The following is a 27,922-nucleotide window of genomic DNA, read 5'->3' as shown; positions in this document are numbered from 1 at the left end:
GCTCCTGTGGTCACTCCCAAGTTTAATTACAAACAGATTCGAATGTCCGGTCCAGGTCGGCAGCTGGGGGCACAGCCCGGGCGGGCAGCCACGTCCTTCCTCCTGCTCACGGCTGCCCTCGTGTCAGCTGTCCTGAGCGGCCCAGCTGCCCCGTCATCCTGGGCGAGCCCAAGGCTGCCCCACCCCGGAGTCTGCCCTGACCTGAGAGCCCCAAAGCACCTTAGTTCTCCCCCCAGAAAGACAACTGTGCAGCCAGTTTCTCGGGTGGGAAAAGTAAGCCCAGCCGGGATAGGGACTGGTTTCCACAGCGGGGAACTGGGAACCTCCCGCGCCAGGGCCACAGCCTCGGTCCAGCCTGGGGCGACGGGCCGGAGGCCAGGGCCCCGCCCGGTGGCTGCTCTGCTCCGTGTTCTGCAGCGGCGAGAAGAGGCTCTGTCTTTGGCATGTGCACCCTCACTCCGGGCAGAGGGTGGGCGGCCGGGGCTCCAGCGGGAGGAGGGCTCCTGGGCCCCCAAAACCCCAGCCTGGTGCCCTGCCCAGCCCAGGGCCAGCTGGAGGAAGGAAGATTCCAGAGGCTCGTGCAGAGGAAGGAGAGACAGCGGCGGTTCCGGCCTGACCGTGGCCTGAGAGAAGGGCTGAGGGCGGCAAGGCCTCGGCACAGCAGGAGCCTGGGCTGGGACATCACCTGCGGGCAGAAAGGGACCACGGTCAGGGCCGAGGCAGCGGCCAGGGCCCTGGGTTCCAGTGTCAGCCACACCACTCTTCTGCCTCCTTGGGACCAGCGGCTGTAGTCTTCACGAGCTGCAAACCTCAGTTTTGGGCAGCACAGCCCCGGGGTGGAGCGGCCAGGACTCCGGTCGAGGCCTCCCCTGCTCTTGCTGTGTGATCCAGGGCAATGCCGCACCCTCCCTGTGCTGTTCCTCCTCTGCAAACAAAGCCAGCAGGCTAATCTCAGCGCCTGTCTCAGAACCGAAGGGCTGCGCACACGCCTGTGCCAACAGGTGTCATTACTGCCTTCGGTGTCATTTCTGGGCCCCAGAGATCCTGCAATCACTCAGACCTGCCCGTCCCTCCCCGGCACTAAAACCTCTCCTCTGCCTCAGCTCACACACCAGCCCTGCCTGCCCCAGGGCCACCCGCCCTCTCCAGCGATGCCCACCCCTCCTCCAGGGTCGCCCACGCTGCCACCTCTGGGAAGGCAGGCCCCGCACCCGGCAGCGGGGGTCCATGAAGGTCAAGGCATTTCATCGCCAGTTAATCAGAGTTACCCAGAGCGCCCAGCAGTTCCACTCTGAGGTGCACGCTCCCAGATACAGGGAGAGCACGTGTCCACACAGACGTCTGCACACGTGCACGGTCAGGGCAGCATGATTCAAGATAGCCAAAAAGCGGAAACTCGAGACTCTGTCTCAAAAAAAAAAAAAAAAAAAAAAAAAAAAAAGGCCGGGCGCGGTGGCTCACGCCTGTAATACTAGCACTCTGGGAGGCCGAGGCGGGCGGATTGCTCAAGGTCAGGAGTTCAAAACCAGCCTGAGCGAGACCCCGTCTCTACCATAAAAATAGAAAGAAATTAATTGGCCAACTAATATATATAATATAAAAATCAGCCGGGCATGATGGCTCGTGCCTGTAGTCCCAGCTACTCGGGAGGCTGAGGCAGGAGGATTGCTTGAGCCCAGGAGTTTGAGGTTGCTGTGAGCTAGGCTGACGCCACGGCACTCACTCTAGCCTAGGCAAGAAAGCGAGACTCTGTCTCAAAAAAAAAAAAAAAAAAAAAAAAAAAGCGGAAACAACCCGAGTGTCCATGGGTGGATGAATGGACAACCCCAGTGTGGTCCATCCTCACACTGGAACATCACTCTGCCACGAACAGGGACGAGGCTCTGACACAGGCCACAGCGTGGAGGGACCTTGAGGACATCGTGCTCAGCGAGAGACGCCAGACACAGAAGGACACCCAGTGTGGGACTCCATTTACATGAAACGTCCAGAACAGGTAGAGCCGCAGAGACGGGACGTGGATTCGTGGCCACCAGGGCCTGGGGAGGGGGTGGGGAACGACTGCTGATGGGGACGGGCTTCCTTTTTGGGTGATGGAATGTTCTGGAATTAGAGGTGGTGGCTGCACATTGTGAAGGTGCTAAATGCCCTGAATCATACTCTCTAGGTGAGTGGATTATGTGATATGTGAATCGTGTCTTGATTTTTTAAATGAGGAAAGAACGTGGCAAGTGGGCACACGCGACAAGCCCACGGGGGGGGGGGCCGCTACACACCTGGCTCAGGGCTCCCGCGTGACCACCCCGCGCAGGTGCAGCTCGCTCTCGGCGGCCACGATGGGCTGCCCGTTCTGCAGGTGGTAGTCGATCAGGTGGCTGATGCTCTCGAACAGCACGTCCTTCGTCCGCACCTGCACAGCCAGGACTCGGCATCACCAGCCTGTCCGACAGGCAAAGGCTCGAACCCGCCCGGGACCTGCTGGCTCGGAAATGCGCCTCAACAAGCTCTCCGGGGCCTTCTCACGCACACCCAAGCCTGAGAGCCTCGGCGACGGAGGCTTCCAGAACCTTGGACGGACACAGGCTCAGAACTACCAGGATGGGGCCATACTTCCTGTGGCCTCCAGAAAGGTAAATCCAGGTCTTGACACCCAGAGCCTGTGAATGTGACCTTATTTAGAATAAATGTCTTTGGGCCGGGCACGGTGGCTCACGCCTGTAATCCTAGCACTCTGGGAGGCCGAGGTGGGAGGATCACTCAAGGTCAGGAGTTCGAAACCAGCCTGCGCAAGAGTGAGACCCTGTCTCTGCTATAAATAGAAAGAAATTAATTGGCCAATTAAAATATATATAGAAAAAATGAGCCAGGCATGGTGGCTTATGCCTGTAGTCCCAGCTACTCGGGAGGCTGAGGCAGGAGGATCGCTTGAGCCCAGGAGTTTGAGGTTGCTGTGAGCGAGGCTGACGCCACGGCACTCTAGCCTGGGTAAAAGAGTGAGACTGTCTCAAAAAAAAAAAAGAAAAAGAAAAAGAATAAATGTCTTTGAAGTTGTCATCAAGGTAAGGATCTCAAGATGAGAGCATCGTGGATTACCCAGGTGGTGTCCTTACAGGAAGAGAGGAATCTAAACACAGACGCGTGGGGAGGATGCCATGAGAAGGCAGAGGCAGAGATCAGAGCCTGCTGTCACGAGCCAAGAAACACCAAGGACCCCAGGCCGCCACCAGAGGCTGGAGAGAGGCCTGGGACAGATCCCCCGCAGGGCCTCCAGGAGGAGCCAGCCCGGCCCACACCTTGCGTTTGGACTTCCGGCCCCTAGACCTGGGAGAGACTAAATCATTGCTGTTTTAAGCCACCTAGTTTGTGGCCATTTGGTAGGGCAGCCCTGGGAACCAAACACAGCCCTGAAATCCTGGGGAGGCTGACCCCCAAACCAGAATCCCCAAATCTCAAAGCCGTCAGCCTCTTGGAATGAGAACCTCTCAGCCTCCCCGAGCGCCAGGACTGGGTGCAACACGGAGACACGCCGCGTCCCACGGCTGCCAAGCATCTGGTGATGATGCCGGCCCCACTGGGCACGTGCCACTTGGGAACCGAGGCCCTGAGGCAAAAACACCTGTTTCCATGGCACTGGGGACCTGGGAATGGCGGGAGGGCTGTAGGAGCCACCGATCTCATCCCAGGGGTCCGATTAACCCTTTGCACTCGGATGTCGAGTGTGACTCGACACGGTTGGCATCAGTAGCAGCTCGTATGTTGAGCCACACTCGACACGTAGTTTCACCATGGGAGGAAGGGGGATTTTTATCTATTTTTCCAGTATCTTTTCTTGTTTTCATTAGCATGAAAGGACAAGTAACATGTAAATGCAGAGGTGGTACACTAACTTCCAGGGGTAGACTATTATCCACTAACTTAGAGCAACGTTTAGATGGAAAGCTCCATATAATCACACCTCACGCTAACAAAAACCACAAAGATTGTGTTGTTTGTTCTAACAGAAAAATCAAAGGAGGAAGAAGAGAGACGATTTATGTTTGCAAAACATGTGAACGTAAACCAGGTCTTCATGGGGGTGAATGTTTCAAAAAATATCACACCATGAAAAATTATAGAGATTAAAATTACTCTTTGAATGTATCAATAATTTGAAACATAAAAAAATCCAAATAAATAAGTTTGTATGAAAAGAAACTCCAGTTTTTTATTCTACTGCCTCGCTTTGTAAAATCTCCGTATTTAAAAAATTAAATCCCGGCGGGGCGCGGTGACTCACGCCTGTAATCCTAGCACTCTGGGAGGCCGAGGCGGGCGGATTGCTCGAGGTCAAGAGTTCAAAACCAGCCTGAGCAAGAGTAAGACATCGTCTCTACTATAAATAGAAAGAAATTAATTGGCCAACTAATATATATAGAAAAAATTAGCCGGGCATGGTGGCGCATGCCTGTAGTCCCAGCTACTCGGGAGGCTGAGGCAGGAGGATCGCTTGAGCCCAGGAGTTTGAGGTTGCTGTGAGCTAGGCTGACACCATGGCACTCACTCTAGCCTGGGCAACAAAGTGAGACTCTGTCTCAAAAAAAAATAAAATAAAATAAATCCTGAGCAGAATAAAGGAATCGAGGAAAAAAGCAAGCGAGTGCAAAGGGTTAACGGAGAGGGAATCCGGCCCAGGGAAGAACGGGTACTTGCACGCAGGGTCAGAGGTCAGGCAGGGAGACCCGAAACAGGGCAGAGGTGGCGACAGCGCCCAGGCCAGGCCGGGCCTCAGTGTTCCTCACGCGGGCGCCTGAACCTCGTTCTGAGGATTCAGCTGCTCTGAGGCAGAAAAGCATTTTGTAAACACTGAGAAAGCTCCAAGCCCCAAGCACCTGCCCATCTGGGAAATAACCTGGGAAGCATGAGGCCCTTGGACGCTTGAAAATGCTCGAAAATGTTTCATAAATCCAGGAACTCCTTGTAAATTGGAAAATGCTTTGTAAACCCTAAAACACTTCAGAAACTGGCAATTACTAAATCTCATTGGCTCAAAGCAATGGTAAGACGCACCGCTCTTGCATGTACCAGGAGGACAGAGGGGAGAAAAACCTCCCTATTAAATAACGATGCAGTTCAAAGATGCAATTAGTGGTTTAAAAAGAAAAAGTCCAGAGTTCGGAGACGTCCGAGGGGAGGTGTACGTCTCAGAATTGAAGCAATTCGATAACTTTGAAGACCCTGAAACTCCTTTAAATTGAAACATGGTTTGTAAACCCTAAAACACATCAGCAACTGAAAACACCATGTTTATCCCTCAAATACGGCGCTGTTTGCAAGATGCATTAGTGGCAACTGCGAGAGAGAAAGCACATCTCACGATGGATGAAATGTGGTATTTGTTAAGCCTTGAAAGGCCTTGAAATTGGAAAATGTTTTGCAAACCTCAAAATGCTTTACAGACCGGGAAATCCTTTGTAAACCCTAAAACTCCTTTTAAGCAGGACAATGCTTTGGGATGTAATTCCCCTGGTCAAGGGGAGCAGGGTCTGAACAGGCCGAAGGCTCTGTCACCTGGAAAGGGCCTCATCAACCCCGAGGTCCCCCGCCCACTTGTGCCCACCTTACCACGCCCTCGGGGTCCACCAGCAGCAGGTGCTTGGGCTGCCCGGCGTGCATGCCCGTGAGCACGTACTGCCCAGGGTTGGTGACGCTGTCGCGGACGAGGAAGTCCCCATCAGCTCGAAGCAGCCTCTCCGCCGCCCGCCGGCTCATCCGGCCGTGGTACCAGGGCTCCTGCCGCAGCTGCTCCTCCGTGGGGGCCACGGGGGCCCGGCGGGTGGGGGGGCTGGGCCACCGGTCCTCCAAGGCAAGAGGGGCTGCCGTCGTGCCGGCCGCCACCGAGCACTCGTGCAACCTCAAGGCGTCCTCGAAGGGTCCTGCGGTCGGGGACAGCAGTGTGGGGCGGGGGCGGGGCGGGAGCCTGGCGGGAAGGGAGCAGCGGGTGGAGGATTGGGGGGGGGCAGTCACTCGAGAACAGTCCGGCCCTCCCTGACTGTGCACCTACTGTGCGCCCGGCCTCGCGCTAAGCTCAGCGGCGGGTCACGCTGCGAGCTCGCCGCTCACTCTCGGCCTGGCGCCGGCACCTCACTTCATGGTCTTACCAGTACGTACAAAGGATGAAAGCATTTCTTTCTTTCCAGTGTTTACACATGTTTCTTTTTCTGGTCTTGCTATGTTGGCCTCTGGCTCCATTATCTCGTTTTGTTGCATTGGCCAAGACCTGCAGTACAGCCCTATGCGACAGCAGGCACCACTGTCTTGTCCTAACTCTATCAGTGACGCCGTCCTTGCTCTGCCAGGGGCTTTCGAAGGCTCCCAGTGGTGCCCCCGCGACAGGGGACAGGCCACTGCCCCTCTGAGCCTCAGTGCTCTCGTTGTAAAACGAGGCATTTCTGGAGGCAGGAAGGGGCACAGTTGAGATGCCCCTCGTGCTAGAGCCCTGGCCCTGGCTTGGGGGCCTCCTTCCGCTCTGGGCCCGGGACCCTCGCTCCTGACGCAGGCTGAGCCCAGGCGGCCAGGCCAGCCCAGCGGCTCCTCGCGCCCTCCCAGGCCGTGTGGCCCCAGGGACTGTAATGGCGGACAGGCAGGAAGTGACTCTTCCTCCTTGGGAGCTGCTGGGCTGTCTGGCCCCCCGAGGGGGGCGGCCTGCCCCAGAGGTACCCCCGGCCCTCCCTTCCCACCCGAGCGTGGCTGCGAGGCACCAGAGGGCCCAGCTCTTAGCCCCGAGCCTGGCACACAGTGGCGCTCAATAGGCACTGGCTGCCGTCGTTACTGCGATAAGGAGAAGCCACTGCCAGGTGTGGGGCAGGGAGCTTTGCAAGCCTCGTGAAGGAAGGCGTTTGTGGATCCCGCCCGGGAGGGTCCGCACCCGCGGCGATGGCACAGTCCTGCGCCGGGGCCACCCCGTCAGACCAGAGCGCTCAGCCAGGGTCCCCGGACAGGGCCTCCCACCAGGACAGGCTGGGCTCCCAGAGCCCCGTCGCAGCGGGACATGTCAAGGGGAGAAGGCTGTGCCTCTGCCCTCAGACCGGGGACCCCACAGGGAGGCCTTGGGGTCACTGGCAAGGCCGCCGCTGGCCTGCCCCACGTACGCATGTCGAACAGGTCCTTCTTGGGGCTGTCCTCGGGCTCCGGGGCATCCAGACCCTGGGTGTTGACATACAGGTGTCCCTCGTAGACCCGGGGGCCCCTGGCGTCCGCCTGCACGTAGCCGTCCCCCGGCGGGGCTGTGGGGACAAGGAGGGGCGTGGGGTCCACAGGGAGCCACGCTGGCCCCGAGGTAGCAGGCCCCTGCACAGCACGTGGCGTGCCAACACCAGGCATGAGGCGCCCCACAGCGCCCCAGCTGGGATACCTCGCTTGGGGCTGCGGGCACCAGACCCCCATGCCCCCGCAGGAAGGTGGCCCCAGGCCAGGGCTCCCTACTGTTTATGTTAAATCTCCACGGTTAAAAAATCATAACAATAGCTCTGCTCTCCCTGTAATTATGTGATCAACATGATGCGTGGTCGGGTCATTTCTTCCATCTCTGTTCTATTTAGGTTTGCCTTCTTTTCTTTTTTTTTAATGTTATTTTCGAATTTGTAAAACAGTGACACGGCTCAAAAGCCACAGCTGCGTTATGAGGCGCCAGTGGAGGAGTCGTGCCCGGGGCCACCCCGCTACTTCTGCGCCAGCCCTGGTGGCTGATGGGGCCAGGGGTTGAGTCCGGCCTTCCCAGCCTGCCGGAGGGGTGCAGAGTCTCTCGGCCTCCTGTGGTCAGGAACCTGCCGCAGGAGTCAGAGAGAAGACGCTGCGTGGGGCAGATGGGAGCAGGAGTTCCCGGGCATCGGAGCTGGGGCCCTGACATGTCGGTAGGAGTCCTTGGTCAGAGAATCGGGAAAGGCATGATGGGAAGTGAGAGCAGGACACACTGGTGAGCCCTGGGGCTGCGGGAGCAGCCCCCACCCCGGGGCAGAAGCAGCAGGACCAGACTGCAGCCTGGCGCCTGGGGGGCGCCCGAGGGACGGGCTTTCTTTATCCACAGGCATCGCGAGCCAGCGGCGGCTCCCAGGCTTGGCAGTGAAATGCCCAGACTGTTTGGGCAGATCTAAAAAAAGCTCAACACAGATGTTAGCAAGGCTGTTAGGAAACAGGCGGCCGCAGGCGGAGCTGGTGGGGGCAGCAGCCAGCACGGCCACCTCAGAGGGCGGATTAGCAGCCCCCAGTCACGTGGCCAAGGTCAGCGCTGGGACCCAGCAGTTCCAGGGCTCCAGGGGCTTGAGGGGGTCTGCCGCTGCGTTGTGTAGCCTGCGTCGTGGCCCTATGTCGCAGGAAGCTGGAAGGGCCCTAAATGCTCGTTAAGAGGGGGCCACAGACTGCGAGAGTGGGGACAGCACCCAGCTGTGCTGCGAGAGGCACCGACACAGTGGGAACCCCAGCAGGATCGAGGGGACAATGCCCACAGTGTGGTGCCTCCCAGCTGTGCAACAGGGCATGTGACCCAGGTGGCAAGCCTAGCATGGCAGCAGCACCTGCGGTCCCAGCTACTCGGAGGCTGAGGCAGGAGGATCACTTGAGCCCAGGAGTTTGAGACCAGTCTGAGCAAGAGCGAGACCCTGTCTCTACTAAAAATAGAAAAATTAGCCGGGCATGGTGGCGCATGCCTGTAGTCCCAGCTACTCGGGAGGCTGAGGCAGGAGGATCGCTTGAGCCCAGGAGTTTGAGACCAGTCTGAGCAAGAGCAAGACCCTGTCTCTACTAAAAATAGAAAAATTAGCCGGGCATGGTGGCGCATGCCTGTAGTCCCAGCTACTCGGAGGCTGAGGCAGGAGGATCACTTGAGCCCAGGAGTTTGAGACCAGTCTGAGCAAGAGCAAGACCCTGTCTCTACTAAAAATAGAAAAATTAGCCGGGCATGGTGGCGCATGCCTGTAGTCCCAGCTACTCGGGAGGCTGAGGCAGGAGGATCGCTTGAGGCCAGGAATTGGAGGCTGCTGTGAGCTAGGCTGAGGCCACAGTACTCTAGCCCGGGCGACAGAGTGAGATGAAGGAAGGAAGGAAGGAAGGAAGGAGGGAGGGAGGGAGGAGGGAGGGAGGAGGGAGGGAGGGAGGGAAGGAAGGAGGAAAGGAAGAAAAGGAAGGAAAGAAAGAAGGAAGCTGTTGGCTAAAATCTCAGCAGAGTGCGAGGAGCACACACAGGCTCGAAGGTGAACGAGAAGGAAGGCAGAAGTGACAGTGCGAGGGGAGGTGGCGGGGAGGAGACGCAGGGTCCCTGAGCCCACCCTACCTGTGCCCACGGGCCCCAGGTCCCACGGCAGGCTGCGGGCATCTCTCTGAGCAGGAGACGCGCCCTGGAAAAGAGCAGCGTGAGGTCCCCTTGGTACGTGCAAACCCCTCTTCCTGGTCCAGCACCCCAAGCTCCCACCCCAGCCCTCCCGGAGACCTACAGCGGATCGGGGCTCCCTGGCTCTCAAGCTGCCTGTGGTTTTGCCCTCCCGGGGCAGCCTCCTCTGCCTCCCCCCCCAAAGCCAGTCTGCACCCTCCTGCTGTCTTGCACACTCTGTTCCCTCTGCCCGGACGCCCTTCCCTGCACTGCCCCTGGCACCCTGCGAAGCCAGCTCCCTGTGGGACACTCTCGTCACATCCACGGTAGTCCCTTTCCTGGCCACGATCACAGCACTGCTGTGAGTGCTCGCAGGCGTCTGAGGGTGGGAATCGTGTCTGAAACGCCACGCTGCCAGCCGTGTCCAGAGCGGGCCCAGCACGCAGATGGAGCCCATCTGTGAGTCCCTGTGAGTGGCGGAGCAGGGCGGGAGCGGGGACCCCTCTAGCTCAGGGACAGCCGCAGCAGCAGGCAAGCCAGGGTGAGGCCCCGAGGCGTCGCCCCACGAGGGTGGCAAAGCTGACCTGGCCGAGGGCCGCGAGGGCGCAGGGCTGCGTCAGCGCCAGCCGGGAGTCCACCAGCCCGCCCAGCGGCGGCTCCTTGCCCGGGATGCTGTTGTAGTAGTTGTGTTCCGAGGCCTCGTCCTCGTCCCCCCAGGCCGACTCCTCCTGCCCCGTCAGCCTGGGGACAGACAGCAGCACGGGTAGCACGGGGAGGCCCAGCACCCGGGGGCGGGGGTGGGGAAGTGGGGGGGTGGACAGCAGGACAGGAAGAGCCCAGGGCTCTCCAGGGGGCACTGGGGCCTGCGCCTGAGTTTCTGGGAGGAGAAGACTTGAGTTCGAATCTCCACCCCACCCCCACCTATCAGCTGAGTGCTCCCACCGGAAAATGCTGCTTAAACCGGTAACGGGCTCCTCTATTTCCTCATCTGTAAAATGGGATGTCGCACACTTTGCAGAGCTTCCGCACAAATGGAACCGGGTACGGCCAGGACCAGGCTGCCCCCCTGGCCCTGCGATGGCGCTCCTGGAAACTTCTCCCGCAGGTGCTTACTCGGGCAGGCGGGGCTCCTGGGAGCAAAGCAGGGAGGAGCCACGTCCCGGCCCCAGCGAGGCGTGTGCGCGAGGCGTGTGCGCGAGGCATGTGCGCGAGGCGTGTGCGCGAGGCGTGTGCCCGCCTGCACGAGGGGCCTGGCGCCGCGCCCCCGGGAGGGCAGCAGGGACGAGGGGCGCGCTGTTCACGCGCGAGTTCTGACTGTTCGGATTTCTGCGCGTGGGCGTAACTTGGGTTTCTGACACCTCACAGACACTTAAACAGCCCTTTCAGTGGAGCAGCGAGGTCAAATCCAGCCACGAGCTGAGAATGGCTTTTACACTTTTAAATTGTAAATAAACGTCCAAAGAATAATATTTGATGACCTGTGAAAGTTACATGAAGTTCAAATTTCTGTGTTTATACGTAAAGTTTTATCAGCACCCAGCCACTTCTGTGGCCAGAGGGAGGCGGCAGCAACATGGCTCAGGAGGGTCAGGGTCAGGGTCAAGGTCAGGGTTAGGGTCAAGGTCAGGGTCAGGGTCAGGGTCCCCCGTCCTGGGAGGTGGGGGTCGCTCTCATCCCAGTTTTACAGATGAGGAAACGGATCCTCCGGTCGAGGATCCCTGCTGTTCTCGGGGCCCAGAGGGAGCAGGGACTTGAGACTGAGACCCAGGCCTGGAGGCGACGGAGCTGGGCTCTGGTGGGCAGGGCAGGAGGGCCGGGTCTGTCTCTGGGAGCCGGAGGCGGCCTGGTCACCTGTCCGGGGGCGCGGCGGCCGTGGGCGGGCTGTGCAGGTACTGCTTGAAGCGCAGCTCGAAGGCTTGGCCCACGGTGCTGATGACGCTCTGCGCGAGGCCCTCGCAGCACTCCAGGATGTGGCAGGCTGGGGGGGTCAGGCGGCATCGCGTGGCTTGCTCCCCCCAGCCACAGGGCCCCCCCAGCCTGCCCAGGGCCTCACCTCTCTGGTTGACGGGGTCCTTGGCGACGTAGGCCACGTAATCCGTCATGTCCTGGGGGGAGAGGGGGTGGGGGCCCACTGGACCCGCCTGTCCGGGACTCCCGGCCACCCCCACCAGCAACGCAGGGGACGGGCCTCGGGCTGGGCAGAGGGCACCGCAGGCGGGGCTGGGGGCGGCGGGGCTGCGAATCCACCCGCCCCGCCCCCGGCCTTACCGTGTCGCCGCCGGACGCGAAGGAGATGGACGGCATGTGGTGGCTGGCGATGACCTGTGTGGCGGGACACACGCGGTCAAAGCCACAGCTGGCCCGGGCCACAGGGAGGGGACGAGGGCCATGGGGTGTGGGGAGGGACACGTCCCCTGACTGGTGCCGTGGCGGTAGGTCCAGTGTCTGCCGAGACGACCAGGAAGGGGTGTGGCTGGTGTGGAGGCCCCAGCAGGACAGGCCATGGCCTGAGAAGTGTGTGGGCTCCACCTGAGGTCACACGGCCACAGGAGAGAGGAGAAGCCACCCCACCGTGGACACCCTTGACATGCGCCCACCCTGACGCTCACAGGGGCACTCGAGCTGGCCCCTCCATCATACGCCCCGGGTAGCCAGGGAGGGCCAGCCCGCACCCCTGCTCCCTCCCCCTGCCAGAGGCCCCTGTGGGCTCATCTGCATGCGCATTTGCATACTGGGCGTGGTCTCGCCGCCTCTACTGCCCCTTCCCCCGCTCATGTCCCTCCAGGACCTGGCAGCATAACGGTGTCCCCACCGCCAGCAGAGCCCCCGTCCCTTCCAGGGAATGTCCACTCCTCAGCCCCCAGGGACCCTCCCTCCTTTCCCGACCCTTGCCCAGGGGGGCGGGTCCTCTGGGAGCCTCAGTGTTGGACTAGGTGACCAGTCTACGCCTCCCAGGCACGATGCAGAGATGGAACCGCGTGGACGCGGCCCACAGCCCCTGGCTGCCGGCTCCGTCCGCCTCCTCTCTGGAGCCCCGACTTCCCCTGGCCACCCGCGTGCCCACGCCGGACTCGGTGCTGGCTAGCACGTCCTGGGATCCCTCGATCCCGGGACAAACCCCAACCCCTCACGGTGGCCCGCCATGCTCTCCAGCGGCACCTCCACGGCTCTCCCACTAGATCTGGCCCAGGTCCCGTCCTGCTCTTCTCTCGGCACCAGCACCTGCCTGCCAGCCCTCCGGGACCCCCTCCCAGGTCCAGGCGCCTGCAGACGCTCTCTACAACCTGCCCCCAGCCTCCTGTATTCCCGTTCTCTCACCAGGTGGACGGTCAAGGGCTGGGGGCCAGGCATCTCTTTGTCACACACTGCCAGCCCTGCACCGGCTCAAGCTGTTCCCCAAGACCTCTAACACCCAGTGCTCCAAATCCCACCTGCCAGGGTGCTCCTGGGGTAACTTGCCTATTGCCCCCAATTTTCACCCGGGAGCCATGCCCACGACGTGTGGCTTCCAGCCCCTCCCACGAAACGGGCAGCGCGCGCTCTCAGCAGCACGAGGCGGGAGCAGGTGCCTGGCGCGGCTGGGCTGCCCAGGGCCTCTCTGGGCTCTGCCGTGCCATGAAGGAAGATGCTGGAGCTGCTGCTGCTGGGGGAGGGGCAGTGCCTCCCGCCACGTCCCGCCCTGATCTGCCGACGCCAACCTGCCCACAGACGCACAAGCTGAGTGAATGCCCTCATCGCGCTGCGGCACGGTTGGGGTCGTTTTGTTACGCAGCGTGTGCCTTGCTAGCCAGTACAACCCCGGCCCAGGCCTCTGTTCCATCCCAGACCAGAAAGCCAACCGCCGACGGATTGAAACGAGAAGTTTCCGCCTGTGATCCTAGCACTCTAGGAGGCCAAGGAGGGCGGATCGCTCAAGGTCAGGAGTTCAAAACCAGCCTGAGCAAGAGCGAGACCCCAGTCTCTACTATAAATAGAAAGACATTAATTGGCCAACTAAAAACATATAGAAAAAATGAGCCGGGCATGGTGGCGCATGCCTGCAGTCCCAGTTACCCGGGAGGCTGAGGCAGGAGGATCGCTTGAGCCCAGGAGTTTGAGGTTGCTGTGAGCTAGGCTGACGCCACGGCACTGTAGCCCAGGCAAGAGAGTGAGACTCTGACTCAAAAAATAATAATATTTTCAGTGATGAGATTCCAACAAAAAAAAGAAAATAATAATAAATTTTACAAATTAAAAAAAAAAAATGATACGTTTCCGTGTCCCACGGGCACCTGGGACACAGACTGGCCCAGAGCACGAGGGTGGCCCTGCCATAGTGTCCTCCCTCCGCGCCGGCCCTGGGCTCAGGCTGCTCCGCCAGCAGCTCCTGCCAGGAACGCGGCAGCGCCCAGCGCGCCCCTCGCCCTCACAGGGAACTCGCTGGCAGAGCCTGGCAGTTTTGCCTCTTAAGCGTGTCGAGAACCTGGCCACCTTTCCACGTACCCCGGGGCCACCAGGGCTTCCTGGACACAGCCACCACCCCCAAGACCACTGCTCCACTGGCCCCATCAATCGATGTCAAATGCAGATCAGATGACATCACTTCACAGCCTGACACCTGCCAGGATGGCTGCACCGCTGAACAGACCCCAGGCCCCTCCCCCCTCTCCTGAGCGTCCCTCCTCTCCTCCTCACCGCCCCCCAGAAGCCCTCCTTGATGTCCCACCGAGGATGTGGCGCCCTACCGGTGCTCAGGACAGCCCTTGCCTGGCCTGGCCTCACAGCGCTGCTTGGTGTAATTACCCCCTCGTCCCTGACCGCAAGCCAGCGTCTCTGCCCGGGACGGTGGCGCCCCTGGCGGGCGTTCTCTGAGCGGGACTGTGCTGGGCACGGCGGGTGCAGGGCAGCATCCCTGCCCCCACTCGCCCCGCCAGGAGCTCCCCGGCCGTGACCGCTGTGGGGGCGGCGTGGCCCTGGGCAGGAGCCCTGGCTGAGCTCTACGAGGGTGGCGGCCGTGCCCCCCCACCCCCCGCACCCCACTCCCAGCTCTCGGTGGGGCCTCATCACACGTTTCTGCATAAACACGTCCACACGTGGCCCTGTGCCCACACCACCCTCCCGGCTTCACCTGGGGGGGAAGGGGGGTCCAAATACTCCTGGACCATCCCAGGAGGGGCCGGGGTGCTGTGGGGCGGGGGTCCTGTGGGGCTGGGGGGTCCTGTGGGGCAGGGGGGGTCCTGTGGGGCGGGGGGGGGTCCTGTGAGGCTGGGGGAGTCCTGTGAGGCCGGGGGGGGTGTCCTGTGAGGCCGGGGGTCCTATGGGGCAGGGGGGGTCCTGTGGGGGGGCTCCTGTGGGGTGGGGGGGTTCTGGGGGGGCTCCTGTGGGGGGGTCCTGTGGGGTAGGGGGGTTCTGTGGGAGGGGTCCTGTGGGGCAGGGGTCCTGGCGGGGGCTCCTGGGGGGGATCCTGTGGGGTAGGGGGGTCCTGTGGGGCGGGGGGTGTCCTGTGGGGCAGGGGGGTCCTGTGGGGCAGGGGGTCCTGTGGGGCAGGGGGTCCTGTGGGGCGGGGGGGTCCTGTGGGGTGGGGGATCCTATGGGGCTGGGGGTGTTCTGTGGGGCTAGGGGGTCCTGTGAGGCTAGGAAGGTCTTGTGAGGCCAGGGGGGTCCTGTGAGGCCGGGGGGTCTTGTGAGGCCAGGGAGGTCCTGTGAGGCCAGGGGGGTCCTGTGGGGGGGCTCCTGTGGGGTGGGGGGGATCTGGGGGGGCTCCTGTGGGGGGGTCCTGTGGGGTAGGGGCGTTCTGTGGGAGGGGTCCTGTGGGGCAGGGGTCCTGGCGGGGGCTCCTGGGGGGGATCCTGTGGGGTAGGGGGGTCCTGTGGGGCAGGGGGTGTCCTGTGGGGCAGGGGGGTCCTGTGGGGCAGGGGGTCCTGTGGGGCAGGGGGTCCTGTGGGGCGGGGGGGTCCTGTGGGGTGGGGGATCCTGTGGGGCTGGGGGTGTTCTGTGGGGCTAGGGGGTCCTGTGAGGCTAGGAAGGTCTTGTGAGGCCAGGGGGGTCCTGTGAGGCCGGAGGGTCTTGTGAGGCCAGGGAGGTCCTGTGAGGCCAGGGGGGTCCTGTGGGGCAGGGGGTCCTGTGGGGCGGGGGGGGGGTCCTGTGGGGCTGGGGGGGTCCTGTGGGGTGGGGGTGGTCCTGTGAGGCAGGGGGGGTCCTGTGGGGCTGGGGGGGTCCTGTGGGGCAGGGGGGGTCCTGTGGGGCAGGGGGGGTCCTATGAGGCCAGGGGGGTCCTGTGGGATGGGGGGTCCTGTGGGGCAGGGGGGGGTCCTGTGGGGCAGGGGGGTCCTATGAGGCCAGGGGGGGTCCTGTGGGACAGGGGGGGTCCTGTGAGGCGGGGGGGTTTCTGTGGGGCGGGGGTCCTGTGGGGTGGGGGGTCCTGTGAGCGAGGGGGGGGTCCTGTGGGGCTGGGGGACCTGTGGGGCGGGGGGGACCTGTGGGGCAGGGGGGGTCCTGTGGGGCGGGGGGGACCTGTGGGGCTGGGGGGGGGGTCCTGTGGGGCGGGGGGGTCCTGTGGGGTGGCGGGGGACCTGTGGGGCTGGGGGGGTCCTGTGGGGTGGGGGGAGGTCCTGTGGGGCGGCGGGGGACCTGTGGGGCTGGGGGGGTCCTGTGGGGTGGGAGGGTCCTGTGGGGCTGGGGGGTTCTGTGGAGCTGGGGGTCCGGTGGGGTGGGGGGGACCTGTGGGGCTGGGGGGGTCCTGTGGGGCTGAGGGACCTGTGGGGCGGGGGGTCCTGTGGGGCTGGGGGTCCGGTGGGGTGGGGGGGACCTGTGGGGTGGGGGGTCCTGTGGGGCTAGGGGTCCGGTGGAGTGGGGGGGACCTGTGAGGCAGGGGTGGTCCTGTGGGGCTGGGGGGGTCCTGTGGGGCAGGGGGACCTGTGGGGTGGGGGGGGTCCTGTGGGGCTTGGGGGTCCTGTGGGGTGGGGGGGTCCTGTGGGGTGGGGGGGGACCTGTGGGGTAGGGGGGGTCCTGTGGAGCAGGGGGACCTGTGGGGTGGGGGGGTCCTGTGGGGCAGGGGGTCTTGTGGGGCGGGGGGTCTTGTGGGGCGGGCGGCACGCACCTGGCGCGTGGCAGGCACGGAGAGGTTGAGGCCGTCGATGGAGATGTTGATGGAGATGCTCATGCCCGCGAAGCGCAGGTTGCTCTTGCCCAGGATGGAGGCCAGGGCCTTGTTGGGGGCCTGGGGTGGGCGAGCACAGAGAGAGCCAGCCGTGCGGGGCGGGGGCCGCAGGGGGCTCCCAGGATGGCCACGGCCCCCCCACTGCCTCTGACTGCACCCACCGGCTCTGCTGGGAGACCACAGCCCTCACTCACCTTCTTCTTCCAGGAGCCCCGGACACCGGGCACGGCCTCATGGAGTCGGTTGATGGCTTCCCTGGGGTGGGAAGTGGGGAGCGGTCAGACAAGGAGCTTGGGGACAGCAGGGGGCTCAGAGAGAGGCAGGGAGCCTAAGACAAGAGGGGGTTGTGGGATGGGAACTAGGAGAGGAAGGGGGTTCAGAGAGGCAAGGAGTCTGGGGGGAAGTTCAAAGAAGGGGGGGTTAGGGAGTGGAGGAAGGGAGAGGCAGGGGAGGGAGCTGGCACCAGCCCACCCACTTGCACCCTACAGACAGCCCCATTCTATGCCAACCCCGCAGAGGGCCCCACCCCTGGCCCTGCACCCTGCAGGCAGCCCCGCCCACCTTGCACACTACAGGTGGCCCTGCCCCTGGCCCCACCCCCAGCCCATGCAGGTGCCCCCCCCTTTATCCTCTTTCTTTCCAAATGACCAGGGCGTCCGTGAGCCTCAGCCAGCACTAGAGATGCAGGGTCAGATCTGGGAACTGGACACGGGGAGCAGGAGGCCCCGATGGGGTCGGCTCAGCTGCGGCTCAGGAGGGATGCACTCTGCTCTGAGCAGTGGCAGGACCCGACCCCAAACGGCGTAGGAGACAGTCTGGGAACCCACGGTCCCCAGAGCAGCCTGATTCCTAACAATCCTCAAAAAGGGGAAACAGCCCAAGTATCCATGGACGGATGATGGACACACACAACGTGGCCCATCCACAGGTGGACCATCACTCAGCCACAAGCAGGAAGGAGGCTCCGACACAGGCCACAGTGTGGAGGGACCTTGAGGACATCGTGCTCAGTGAGAGATACCAGACACAGAAGAACACGCGGTGTGAGACTCCATTGATATGAAATACCCAGAACACGCAGATCCACAGAGACGGGATGGGGATTCGGGAGTGCCAGGGGCTGGGGAGGGGGTGACACTGACAGGGACAGAATATCCTTTTTGGGGTGATTAAATGTTCTGGAATTAGATAGAGGCGGTGGTTGCACAATTCTGTGAAAATACTAAAAAGTATCAAATTGTACCCTTCAAATGGGTGAATTGTATCTCACATATTCACATACAAACTAATTTTTTAAGCCTCTGGTGAATGGAATAAGCCAGTTTTTACATCAAAAAAGATGTTGGTCTCCTCCCTTCATAAGCCCTGGCCATATTCAGGACTCTTCATGACTGTTCCAGGCAGCTGGGAGCACCGGGAGGCCACCGCGCCTCTGCCATCCCCCCAGTGGGAAGCAGCCAGCACCTGCCGGCCGGGCCTTCCCCGCCCCTCCTGAAGCCGCAGGACTCTGCCTAAGACCGAGGTCTGGGTGCAGGCGACCGACGGGCGCAGCCAGGCCAGAGCGGGGCCAAGGGCAGAGCCCGCCCAGCCGCCTCCCAACTCTGCGAGCGGGCCACATGTCCCCGTGCCCACTCCTGCCACCCCTCCAGACGCTGCACGTCAGCCCTGCGAAGCCTCACCTGGTCACCTGGGTGCGGGTGTTAAAATCGAGGGAGCGCATGGAGCGGAGGACCTCGATGCAGCCCATGTACTAGGGGGAAAGAGAGAACGAGGCGTCAGAGGCAGGTCCCGCACCGCTCAGAAGAACCCTTCTTGGATGAGCCTTCACCTCCTCGCCCACCCTGGCCTCAAGCCTTTCCTAGAAGCCCTGACAACTCGGGCCAGTTGCCCCAGGGCCTTTGCACCTGCACGCGCCTCAGGTTTCTGTTGCTATTCAGTTTCTCCAGAGCCTGGTTCTCTCCTCCCAGGCTCTACTGTGTCTGTTCCTTTAACCATCTGGCTTCTTTGAGGGTCTGGTCTTGTTCCACGGGAACCTAAGCCAGGGCACACAGGGCGGTGGCGATTTTGCTCACTCCCATGTCCCCCGCACCCAGCCCAGGCTGGCGAACGGTGAGGACAGAGGCCGTCTGGCCCACAAAGACAAGCCGGCCACCATCTGGCCCTTTATGGGGAATTTGCCAGCTCCCGGTCCGGACGACCACGTCCATGGAAAGTCACTCACGGTCTCAGAGAGACAGCGCTGGGGGACGAGAGAACAGAGAAGCGCCCAGCAAAGCTCCAGGACCTGCTTCCGTGCTGCGGGGCAGGACGGGCGAGGGCCACAGTGTCCTCCCAACTCTGGCGTCCTGCTGGGGCAGGGGCAGGGGATGGGGAGTGACCGCTGATAGGGACGGGTTTCCTACTGAGGTCACGAGAAAGTTCTGGAACAAGATAAAGGCGGTGGTTGCACAATATTGTGAATGTACTAACTGCCACTGAATTTTTCTAATGTGAATTTTACGTCAGATTTTTTAAAAAATGGTAAACACGGCCGGGCGCGGTGGCTCACGCCTGTAATCCTAGCTCTCTGGGAGGCCGAGGCGGGCGGATTGCTCAAGGTCAGGAGTTCAAAACCAGCCTGAGCAAGAGCGAGACCCCGTCTCTACTATAAATAGAAAGAAATTAATTGGCCAACTGATATATATATAAAATTAGCCGGGCATGGTGGCACATGCCTGTAGTCCCAGCTACTCGGGAGGCTGAGGCAGTAGGATCGCTTGAGCCCAGGAGTTTGAGGTTGCTGTGAGCTAGACTGACGCCACGGCACTCACTCTAGCCTGGACAACAAAGCAAGACTCTGTCTCAAAAAAAAAAAAAAATGGTAAACACACGCATGCTTTGACTATGCACCTCTATTTTTAGGACTTTACCCCACAGATGGGCCAGCTGGGGGGCTACAGGTGTGTGCACAAGTGACTGTGTGGCTGGCCCAGGCTCCACCTCCCAACCCAGGCCACCTCCACCTCCCCACCCCTTTCCTGATTTCGGCCACTGGCTCCCATCTCCACAAGCTCTGCCACATCTGCACAGAGATCATTTATGAATACTTCATGTTTTTTTTTAAGTAAACTCCACTTATAAAAATAACTGAGTTTATTTTTAAAGGAAATTGCAAGAAGCAGCTCAAATGTCCATCAGTGGATGATGGACACACATGATGTGGTCCATCCACACAGTAGAGTATCACTCAGCCACGAAAAGGGACAAGGCTCCGACACAGGCCACAGCGTGGAGGGACCTTGAGGACATCATGCTCAGTGAGAGACGCCAGACACAGAAGGACACACAGTGTGAGACTCCATTTATAAGAAATGTCCAGAACAGGCAGAGCCACAGAGACGGGACGTGGATTCGTGGCCGCCAGGGCCTGGGGAGGGGGTGGGGAATGACTGCTGATGGGGACAGGCTTCCTTTTGGGGTGATGGAATGTTCTGGAATTAGATAGCAGTGAGGGTTACACAACTCTGAGAATATACTAAAAACACTGAATTGTACGGTTTAAACGGGTAAATTTTATGGCATGTGAATTATATCTCAATTTCTAAAAATTTGCATGAGAAAAAGAGGAAATGACATATTGTCACTATAAGCCCCTGGTTTGATGCCTACCACTGTTTTCCCAGTAACCATTAAAATAAGTTATTAAAATGACAAGTGTCCATTCACACAAAAATCGTAAGTTTTTCTAAAACATATCAGTGAAAGTTGGTTGAGAACCAGGATATTTACACAGTCTCAAATCTCTCTGTCCTGACAACGTCCAAGAACAGATAAAACCAAACCGCGGTGCAAGGGCTGGCGTGGTGGCAACCTCCGTGGGCAGTGGTGGCCAGGAGGGCCCTGGGCAGCCTCGCCTGGGCATGGTCCACGGGCGGCAGAGCAAAGCATCCAGGAGCCGCCCACTTGAGATCCCCTTGTGCCCTTCACAGTCAGTACGGTACCCCCCACCTGCCAAGTCCCTACAGAGACCTCCTAATTACAAAGGAAACAAGCGGTACCTTCACGAGGGAGAATGTCACCTTAATAAGTTTGTTTCCTGGGGCTGCCGTAACAAATGACCACAAACTGGGGGGCTTAAAAGAACAGGGACCCATCCTCTCCAGTCCGGGAGCCCAGAAGTCTGAGATCAGCTGTGGGCAGGGCCGCACCCCCAACCAGAGCCCCAGGGGGCCTCCTTCCTCCCCGGCTCCTGTAGCTCCAGGTGTCCCTTGGCCGTCCCGGTGGCCGAGTCACTCCAGTCTCTGCCTCCATCTGCACACAGCCACGTCCTCGGTGTGTGTCCAAATTTCCCCTCTTCCTTTTTTTTTAGATGGACTTTCTCTGGGTTGCCTGGGCTAGAGTGGCGTGGGATCAGCTCACGGCAACCTCAAACTCATGGGCTCAAGCAATCCTCCTGCCTCAGCCTCCCCAAGGAGCTGGGACTACAGGCGCCCCATGATGTCCGGCTAATTTTTGTATTTTTAGTAGACACGGGGATCTCACTCTTGCTCAGGCTGGTCTTGAACTCCTGACCTCAAACGATCCTCCCACCTCAACCTCCCAGAGTGCTAGGATTACAGGTGTAAGCCACCGTGCCCGGCCCAAGTTTCCCTCTTCGTGTAAGGGTACCAGCCACTGCTCAGGGCCCGCCCCACTCCAGGACGACCTCATTGTACCTAATTCCACCTGCAAAGGCACCTTTGCCAAATAAGGTCAAATTCGGAAGTTTGAGGTGACCATGAGTTTGGGGGGACACTGTTCACCTCAGGACACCAAGTGATCAAAGTTTCTAGCCCCAGACACCCTGGGCCTCCTGACATGCTGACCGGGAAGGACAGCACCCTCCTCGCAGCCCAAAGAAAGACCGAGGGACTGTCACAGCCAAGGGACGGGGAATCAAAGCTGCTCCCAGGGGACATTATTGGGAAAATCGGTTACATTTGGATACAGGCTGAAAATTTGGTAGCAGTATTATAATAATGCTAAATTTCCTGATTTTGCTTATTATACTGCAGTTATGTAAGAAAGAATCCTTGTCCTTAGAACATATATTCTGACTTGTTCGAGGGCGAAGGGGGCTCATGGCTGCAACTTTTTTTCAATTGTTCATCAATAATAATAACAGTAATAGGCCATGTGTGGTGGCTCAAGCCTGTAATCCTAGCACTCTGGGAGGCCGAGGCGGGAGGATCGTTCGAGCTCAGGAGTTTGAGACCAGCCTGAGCAGGAGCGAGACCCTGTTTCTACTAAAAATAGAAAGAAATTAGCTGGATAACTAAATATATATATATAACATATATATATATATATATATAAAATTATGGGACTGCAAACTAGTTCAACCTCTGTGGAAAGCAATATGGAGATACCTTAAAGCAATACAGGTGGATCTACCATTTGATCCAGCAATCCCATTACTGGGCATCTACCCAAAAAAACAAAAGTCACTCTATGAAAAAGACACCTGTACTCCAATGATTATAGCAGCACAATTCACAACTGCAAAGATGTGGAAACAACCGAAGTGCCCATCAATACATGAGTGGATTAATAAAATGTGGTATATGTATCCCATGGAGTACTATTCAGCTATAAGAAACAACGGTGATATAGCACCTCTTGTATTTTCCTGGACAGAGCTGGAATCCATTCTATTAAGTGAAGTATCTCAAGAATGGAAAAATCAGCACCACATGCACTCACCAGCAAATTGGTAATAACTGATCAACACCTAAGTGGACATATAGGAATAACATTTATCAGGTGTCGGGCAGGTGGGGGGGAGGGGATGGGTATATACATACATAATGAGTACCATGCACACCAACTGGGGGATGGACATGCTTGAAGCTCTGACTCAATGGGGGAGAGGGGGCAATATACGTAACCTTAACAATTGTACCCCCATAGTATGCTGAAAAATAAATTAAAAATAAATTTTAGAAAAGAAAAAAAATTAGCTGGGCATGGTGGCGCATGCCTGTAGTCCCAGCTACTAGGGAGGCTGAGGCAGGAGGGTCGCTTGAGCCCAGGAGTTTGAGGTTGCTGTGAGCTAGGCTGACTCCATGGCACTGTAGCTGAGGCAACAGAGTGAGATTCTATCTCAAAAAATAATAATAACAGTAATAATAACAATTTACACAGAGAGAATGACACAGTTAAAGTGGCGAGATGTTGGTAGTGGTGAATCTAAGTAACCAATGCACAGGAATTCCATGTACTAGTGGGTTTTGGGGTAACGTTTCATCTTGATAGAATTTCAAACTTACAAAAACTAGACAGAAGGAGTCTCACATTGATGCCACACGGTCCCCAAGGACTTCAGAATGTTCTCCTGGACTTCATGTACAGGAAAAGCCCTTCGTGAATATCATACCTCGAGCTTAACTCCATTTTACCCATGACATGAGATATTAGGGCATTTTTTGTTTCCTTTTTTTTTTTTTTTTTTTTTTGAGACAGAGTCTCGCTTTGTTGCCCAGGCTAGAGTGAGTGCCGTGGCGTCAGCCTCGCTCACAGCAACCTCAGACTCCTGGGTTCAAGCAATCCTCCTGCCTCAGCCTCCCGAGTAGCTGGGACTACAGGCACGAGCCACCATGCCCGGCTGATTTTATATTATATATATTAGTTGGCCAATTAATTTCTTTCTATTTTTATGGTAGAGACGGGGTCTCGCTCAGGCTGGTTTTGAACTCCTGACCTTGAGCAATCCGCCCGCCTCGGCCTCCCAGAGTGCTAGGATTACAGGCGTGATGTTTCCTTTTTTATTGTGATAAAATACACATAACACGAAATTTACCATCTCGCGGCGTTTAAGTGCACAGTTCAGCAGCGTTAAAGCACATCCCCGTTGTTGCGCAACCGTCACCACCCTCCGTCTCCAGGACTTTCTCATCTTCCCAAACTGACGTTCTGTCCCCATGAAACACTCCCTCCCCGCCCCCTCCCCAGCCCCCAGCACCCACCACCCTACTTCCTGTCTCCGTGGCTCTGAGGACTCCAGGGACCTCCCGTGAGTGGAGTCACACAGGATGTGTCCTTCTGTGTCTGGCGTCTCTCACTGAGCACGATGTCCTCGAGGTCCCTCCACGCTGTGGCCTGTGTCTGAGCCTCGTCCCTTTTCCTGGCTGAGTGACATTCCAGCGTGCGGATGGACCACATTGGGTTGATCCAGTCATCCGTCACGGCCACCTGGGCTGCCTCCACCTTGTGGCCGTTGTGAACAGTGCTGCTCTGAACATGGGGTGCAACTACCTCTCCGAGTCCCTGCTTTCAATTGTCTGGGGTGCGTACACAGAAGTGAAATCGCTGGGCCCTAGGGTAATTCTGTTTAACTTTTTGGCATGGTTTTAGCCCACACTGAATTTAATGGCACTATTATGTAAATTGACAGGAGACTTTATTTTGTGCCATTCACTATTTCGGCAACCGCTTCCCGTGCAGTGACGCGGGTCACGCTGTCCGAGCTGCTGGAATAGCACCTGCTCCATTTGTGGCTGTCACGGGAATCAAGGCCTTCGGGAAGATACAAGCTCGGTCTGTGCTTCTAGGCGAGCAAAGCCTGCACACTCACGCCCTGAAATCAGTTCTCACGAATTGCTGTCATTGTGGTTCTGCTTTTACCACAGCTGGGACATCACCCTGATTTAGGGGGAATCAACGTGTAGGTAGGTGCTATGCAGAGACTGGGATTTTATTGCAGGTGTGGAGGGTTACGAAATGCTTGTTATAAATAAGCAGTGGTTAATCCAACAGGACTGCGAGCAACTGACATCGGCTGGAGGTTCTCAACCCCGAGCGCGCATCGAATCACTTGGTGGGCACGGATTCCCGGGCTACTCCCAGAGTCACTGACCCAGCAGGTGTGGGGTGCAGCCCGAGGACCTGCATCTGCAACCGGCTCCCAGGTGTCGCTGCTGCTGCCTGGGGACCACACCCTGCTCACCGCCGCTTTCAGCCAGTCTGGTGGCCCCTGCCAGGAGTGGAGTTCGCCATTTCCAGCCAACAAGGTGTGGGAATCAGGGAAAGGACACTCGCCTCATGTGGCTCTTTAAGTTTAAGTTAAAATTAAGTAAAATTAAGAATGTACCCCCTCGGTTCCATAAGCCCCATCTCAAGTCACATGTGAGCAGCAGCCGCCCTGCCGGACGGTCGCACACGGGAAGTCCCACGGGCAGTAAGTGCTGCTCTGGGGAAGGTCGGTGGCAGTTCCGGCCAGTGGGACCTGAGAGAAGCCGGCCAGGCCTCCCGGGAAGGGTGTCCCCGCTCATCCAAGGAGGCGCAGAGAGAGGGCTCTGTTCTGCAGGGCCACAGCCACCGTCTCTGGCCAGGACGGGAGCGATTCCAGGCAGAGCAGAGGCGCTGCCCGGCCCGTTACCACAAACCGGGTGGCTCAAAACGGCAGAAAAGAGTCCTCTCGCAGGACTGGCGGCCAGAAGTCCAAGATGGAGGTGTGGGCTCTGTCCGGAGGCTCCAGGGGCGGGTCCCTCCTTCCCCTCCCAGGTGCTGGCGGTCGAGCGCGTGGCTGCACCACTCGGATCTCTGCCTGCGTTGTCATACGGCCTTCTTACGAGGACACGCGTCCCTGGCTCAGGGCCCACCTACTCCAGGATGACCTCGTCTCAACCAGTGCATCCGCAGAGACCCCATTTCCAAGTCAGGTCTCATCCGAGGCTCTGGGCGGCATGAATGAGGGGACCCTGCTCACCCCAGGACAGACGGCAACCACCTGGATCTGGGAGGTCACCGAGCCGCTGACCTGGGGGGTTTTCTCCCAAGAGACAGTCAAGTCCCTTCAGCTCCGAGCTGTTCCGAGCCAGGTGTGGGGTGACCCACAGCCGAAGGCGCCACACGGGCCATGACCTTTGCACTTGCGGCCCCCTGCCTGGAACTCTTCCTCCGATCGGTTCACGTCTGTGGCTTCCGCAGCTTCGGGCTCAGTGGAAACGTCACCTCCTGAGATGCCTCCCCTGAGCACTCCAGTCTCCTGCCCTGCCATCGCACAGGGTGACCTTAGCAGAGCCCCATGGGCCCTGCTGTCCCCGTTTGTTCTCTTACTGATTCCCTGCCTGTCTCTCCCGCTGGAATCTGATCCCCTTGAGAGCAGGCACCAGATCCTTCTCCCCTTCTACCCGTGGTCTGTACCCGACAGGCATGGGCCTACACAGATGAAAACATCGGGACGGGACAAAGGAGCAAGCCAACGGCGCCACCAGGAAACAGAGACGGGGAATGTGGGGCACCTGGACCTTTTCAAGTCTACACAGACCCGGGCAATCGAGGCAGGCTCTGACTCAGCAGGTCCAGGTGCGGCCTGAGGCTCTGCACATCCAACAGTATTCCAGATGGTTCCATGCTCCGGCCCGGGATCTGCAGTCAGCTTCTTTCTGGTGGCCCGTGGCAGTCTGGGCTGTTCCTTGGCGTGTGGCTGCAGCATCCCAGTCTCTGCCTCTGCCTTTTCACGGCCACCTCCTCTGTGCGTCTGTGTCCCAATGTCCCTCTTCTTACAAAGACACCGATCATTACATTAGGACCCTCCCCAGTCCAACAAGACCTCAACTTGACTTGATTACATCCGCAATGACACTATTTCCAAATAAGGTCACCTTCATGGATTTTGGAGGGACTCTCCTCAACCCAGCGTAGGGGGAGGGGACAAGTGGTGCTGGGGGACTGTTCTGGAAAACGCAAAGACAGAACAACCAAACGCAAACTCGTGAAACTTTCATGGCCCTGGTCCCAGAGCGCCAGCTGGGGAGACGCGAATACTGCCCGGTGTTGAACGGGCATGTTGAGATCGCGGATCGTTTCCGAGTGCAACAGTGAACTGCAGTTGTAGGGAAACAGCTCTCGGGACGGCCAGAGGGAGTACTGAACCGTGAGCCTCGTACACCTGCAGTTTCCATTCAAATGGTTTACCAAAAACCGTTTATAGGGACACGGACGTCGAGCACAGGTGAATGTTCACCGACCGGTGGAGGAACCCGGGCGATCCACTCGCCCAGCTTTTCTGTATGCTTGAAAAGGTTCATAATGAAAACCCGGGATAAATAAACAAAGGCCGGTTTCTTTAACCACATTCAAAGCCCCTGTAGTCCCACGCCCGCCATCGCGGGGTCTGTCTGGGCGCGACCCCTTTCTAAACGCCCCTTCCGGTGCCCACGGCTCAGGCCAAGGTCCCGGCAGGTCCCCATTCTGTCGTCTGTGATGGAGCTTTTCCCGGGGACTGCGGGGGCAGACGCCCCTTCCCCGTCCTCGCTCCGGGACTCTAGCGCCCAACCGGGATGGGGGGGCAGGGGCGCTCGACCTGCGCATGCGTGTCGCTGTCCCACCTGCCGCCCTCTCCCCGCCCCTCCCCACGTGACGCCGTGGGAACCCGGACCCCAGCGCCTCCAGGGAGGGGGCGGCCGCGGAGCGCACAGTGGAGATGGGGGCTCGGGGTGGTGGGGACCGGAGGGAAGCTGGAGAGGGGACTCCTGGCTCTCGGAATCCCAGAGAAAAAGTGGGGGGGGAGGATCCCCGGTCCCCGAGAGTGGGGAGGACAGGACGCGCGGGTCCCGGCCGGTGCACTCACCCGCACGATGTAGGAGACCCCGGGCCCCAGGACCCGAGCGTCGGGGTGCAGCCAGCCATGTGCCGGCTTGTGGATGAAGCTGCCCTTGCGGATCCACTCGGCGGCCGCGGCGTCTGGGGGCGCGGCCGCCCCCCGCGCGCCCCGTGGCCCCCGCGCCCCCGCGGCCCGACAGCGGCTGAGCGCCGGGAGGGGACAGGGCGCGGCACAACGCGGCTCGCAGGCGCCCAGGACGGCGGCCGCCAGCGCCGGGACGCCCGCCGGGCCTGCGGGCTCCGGCTGGGGGTCGGCGACCCCCGCAGCTTCAGCCGCCCGCGCCGCCGCCGGGCCGCGGCCCAGGAAGCTGCCCGGGGCCGCGAACTTCCACTGCGGCATGCGCGGCAGCAGCGCGCAGAAGGTGGTGGGCGCCTCGGGCTCGGGGGGCGCTGGGGGCGCACGCCCGCCGGGACCCTGCGTCATGGCCGCGGCCGCCCGACCCAGCCCGACCGGACGCTGCGCCTGGCGCGGAGGAGGCCCTCCCGCTCCCTCCCGCTCCTCCCCGCCCCCGGTCCGGTGATGTCATCCGCCCGGCCCAGCGCGCAGCCGCGGGGGGCTGCGCCCCTGGGACCCCGGCCCTCCTTGTCTCGGCGTCTGCCCGGGAGGCTGGGGAAACTGAGGCCCTCCGAGGGCATCAGGCGCAGGCCCGGAACCGGCATCCAAGGAGGGAGCGAGGTTTCGAACTCAGGACCCCGTCAGCGACGGTCCTTACTTCGCGCCCCTCCGCCCCCGCCCGCCGCCCGAGTTCCTAGAAGGGCAGGGCTGGGCGAGGCTTGGAAATCGTCTGTTCCTTCCCCGTGACTGATGGGGAACCCGAGGC

General features: G+C 59.8%; 1 protein-coding gene across 1 annotated transcript; it reads right to left on the bottom strand.

Moving 5' to 3' along the window:
• Positions 1-12: 12 nt before the first annotated feature.
• Positions 13-27,858, bottom strand: SHC2 (SHC adaptor protein 2). The gene is made up of 13 exons (XM_075998126.1): positions 27,070-27,858; positions 18,158-18,228; positions 16,673-16,733; positions 16,419-16,538; positions 11,609-11,662; positions 11,394-11,445; positions 11,192-11,318; positions 9,925-10,081; positions 9,305-9,368; positions 7,128-7,262; positions 5,602-5,912; positions 2,277-2,410; positions 13-685 (listed from the first exon to the last, which is right to left on the bottom strand). The coding sequence occupies exons 1-12, from the start codon at positions 27,523-27,525 to the stop codon at positions 2,282-2,284; spliced, it is 1,737 nt and encodes a 578-aa protein (XP_075854241.1). The 5' UTR covers positions 27,526-27,858; the 3' UTR covers positions 13-685; positions 2,277-2,281.
• Positions 27,859-27,922: the final 64 nt, after the last annotated feature.

The sequence above is a fragment of the Microcebus murinus genome, chromosome 27 (genome assembly GCF_040939455.1).
Source record: "Microcebus murinus isolate Inina chromosome 27, M.murinus_Inina_mat1.0, whole genome shotgun sequence".
Lineage (NCBI taxonomy): Eukaryota > Metazoa > Chordata > Mammalia > Primates > Cheirogaleidae > Microcebus > Microcebus murinus.
Note: the sequence above shows the minus strand (reverse complement) of the source record. Positions and strands in the feature narration are given on the sequence as shown.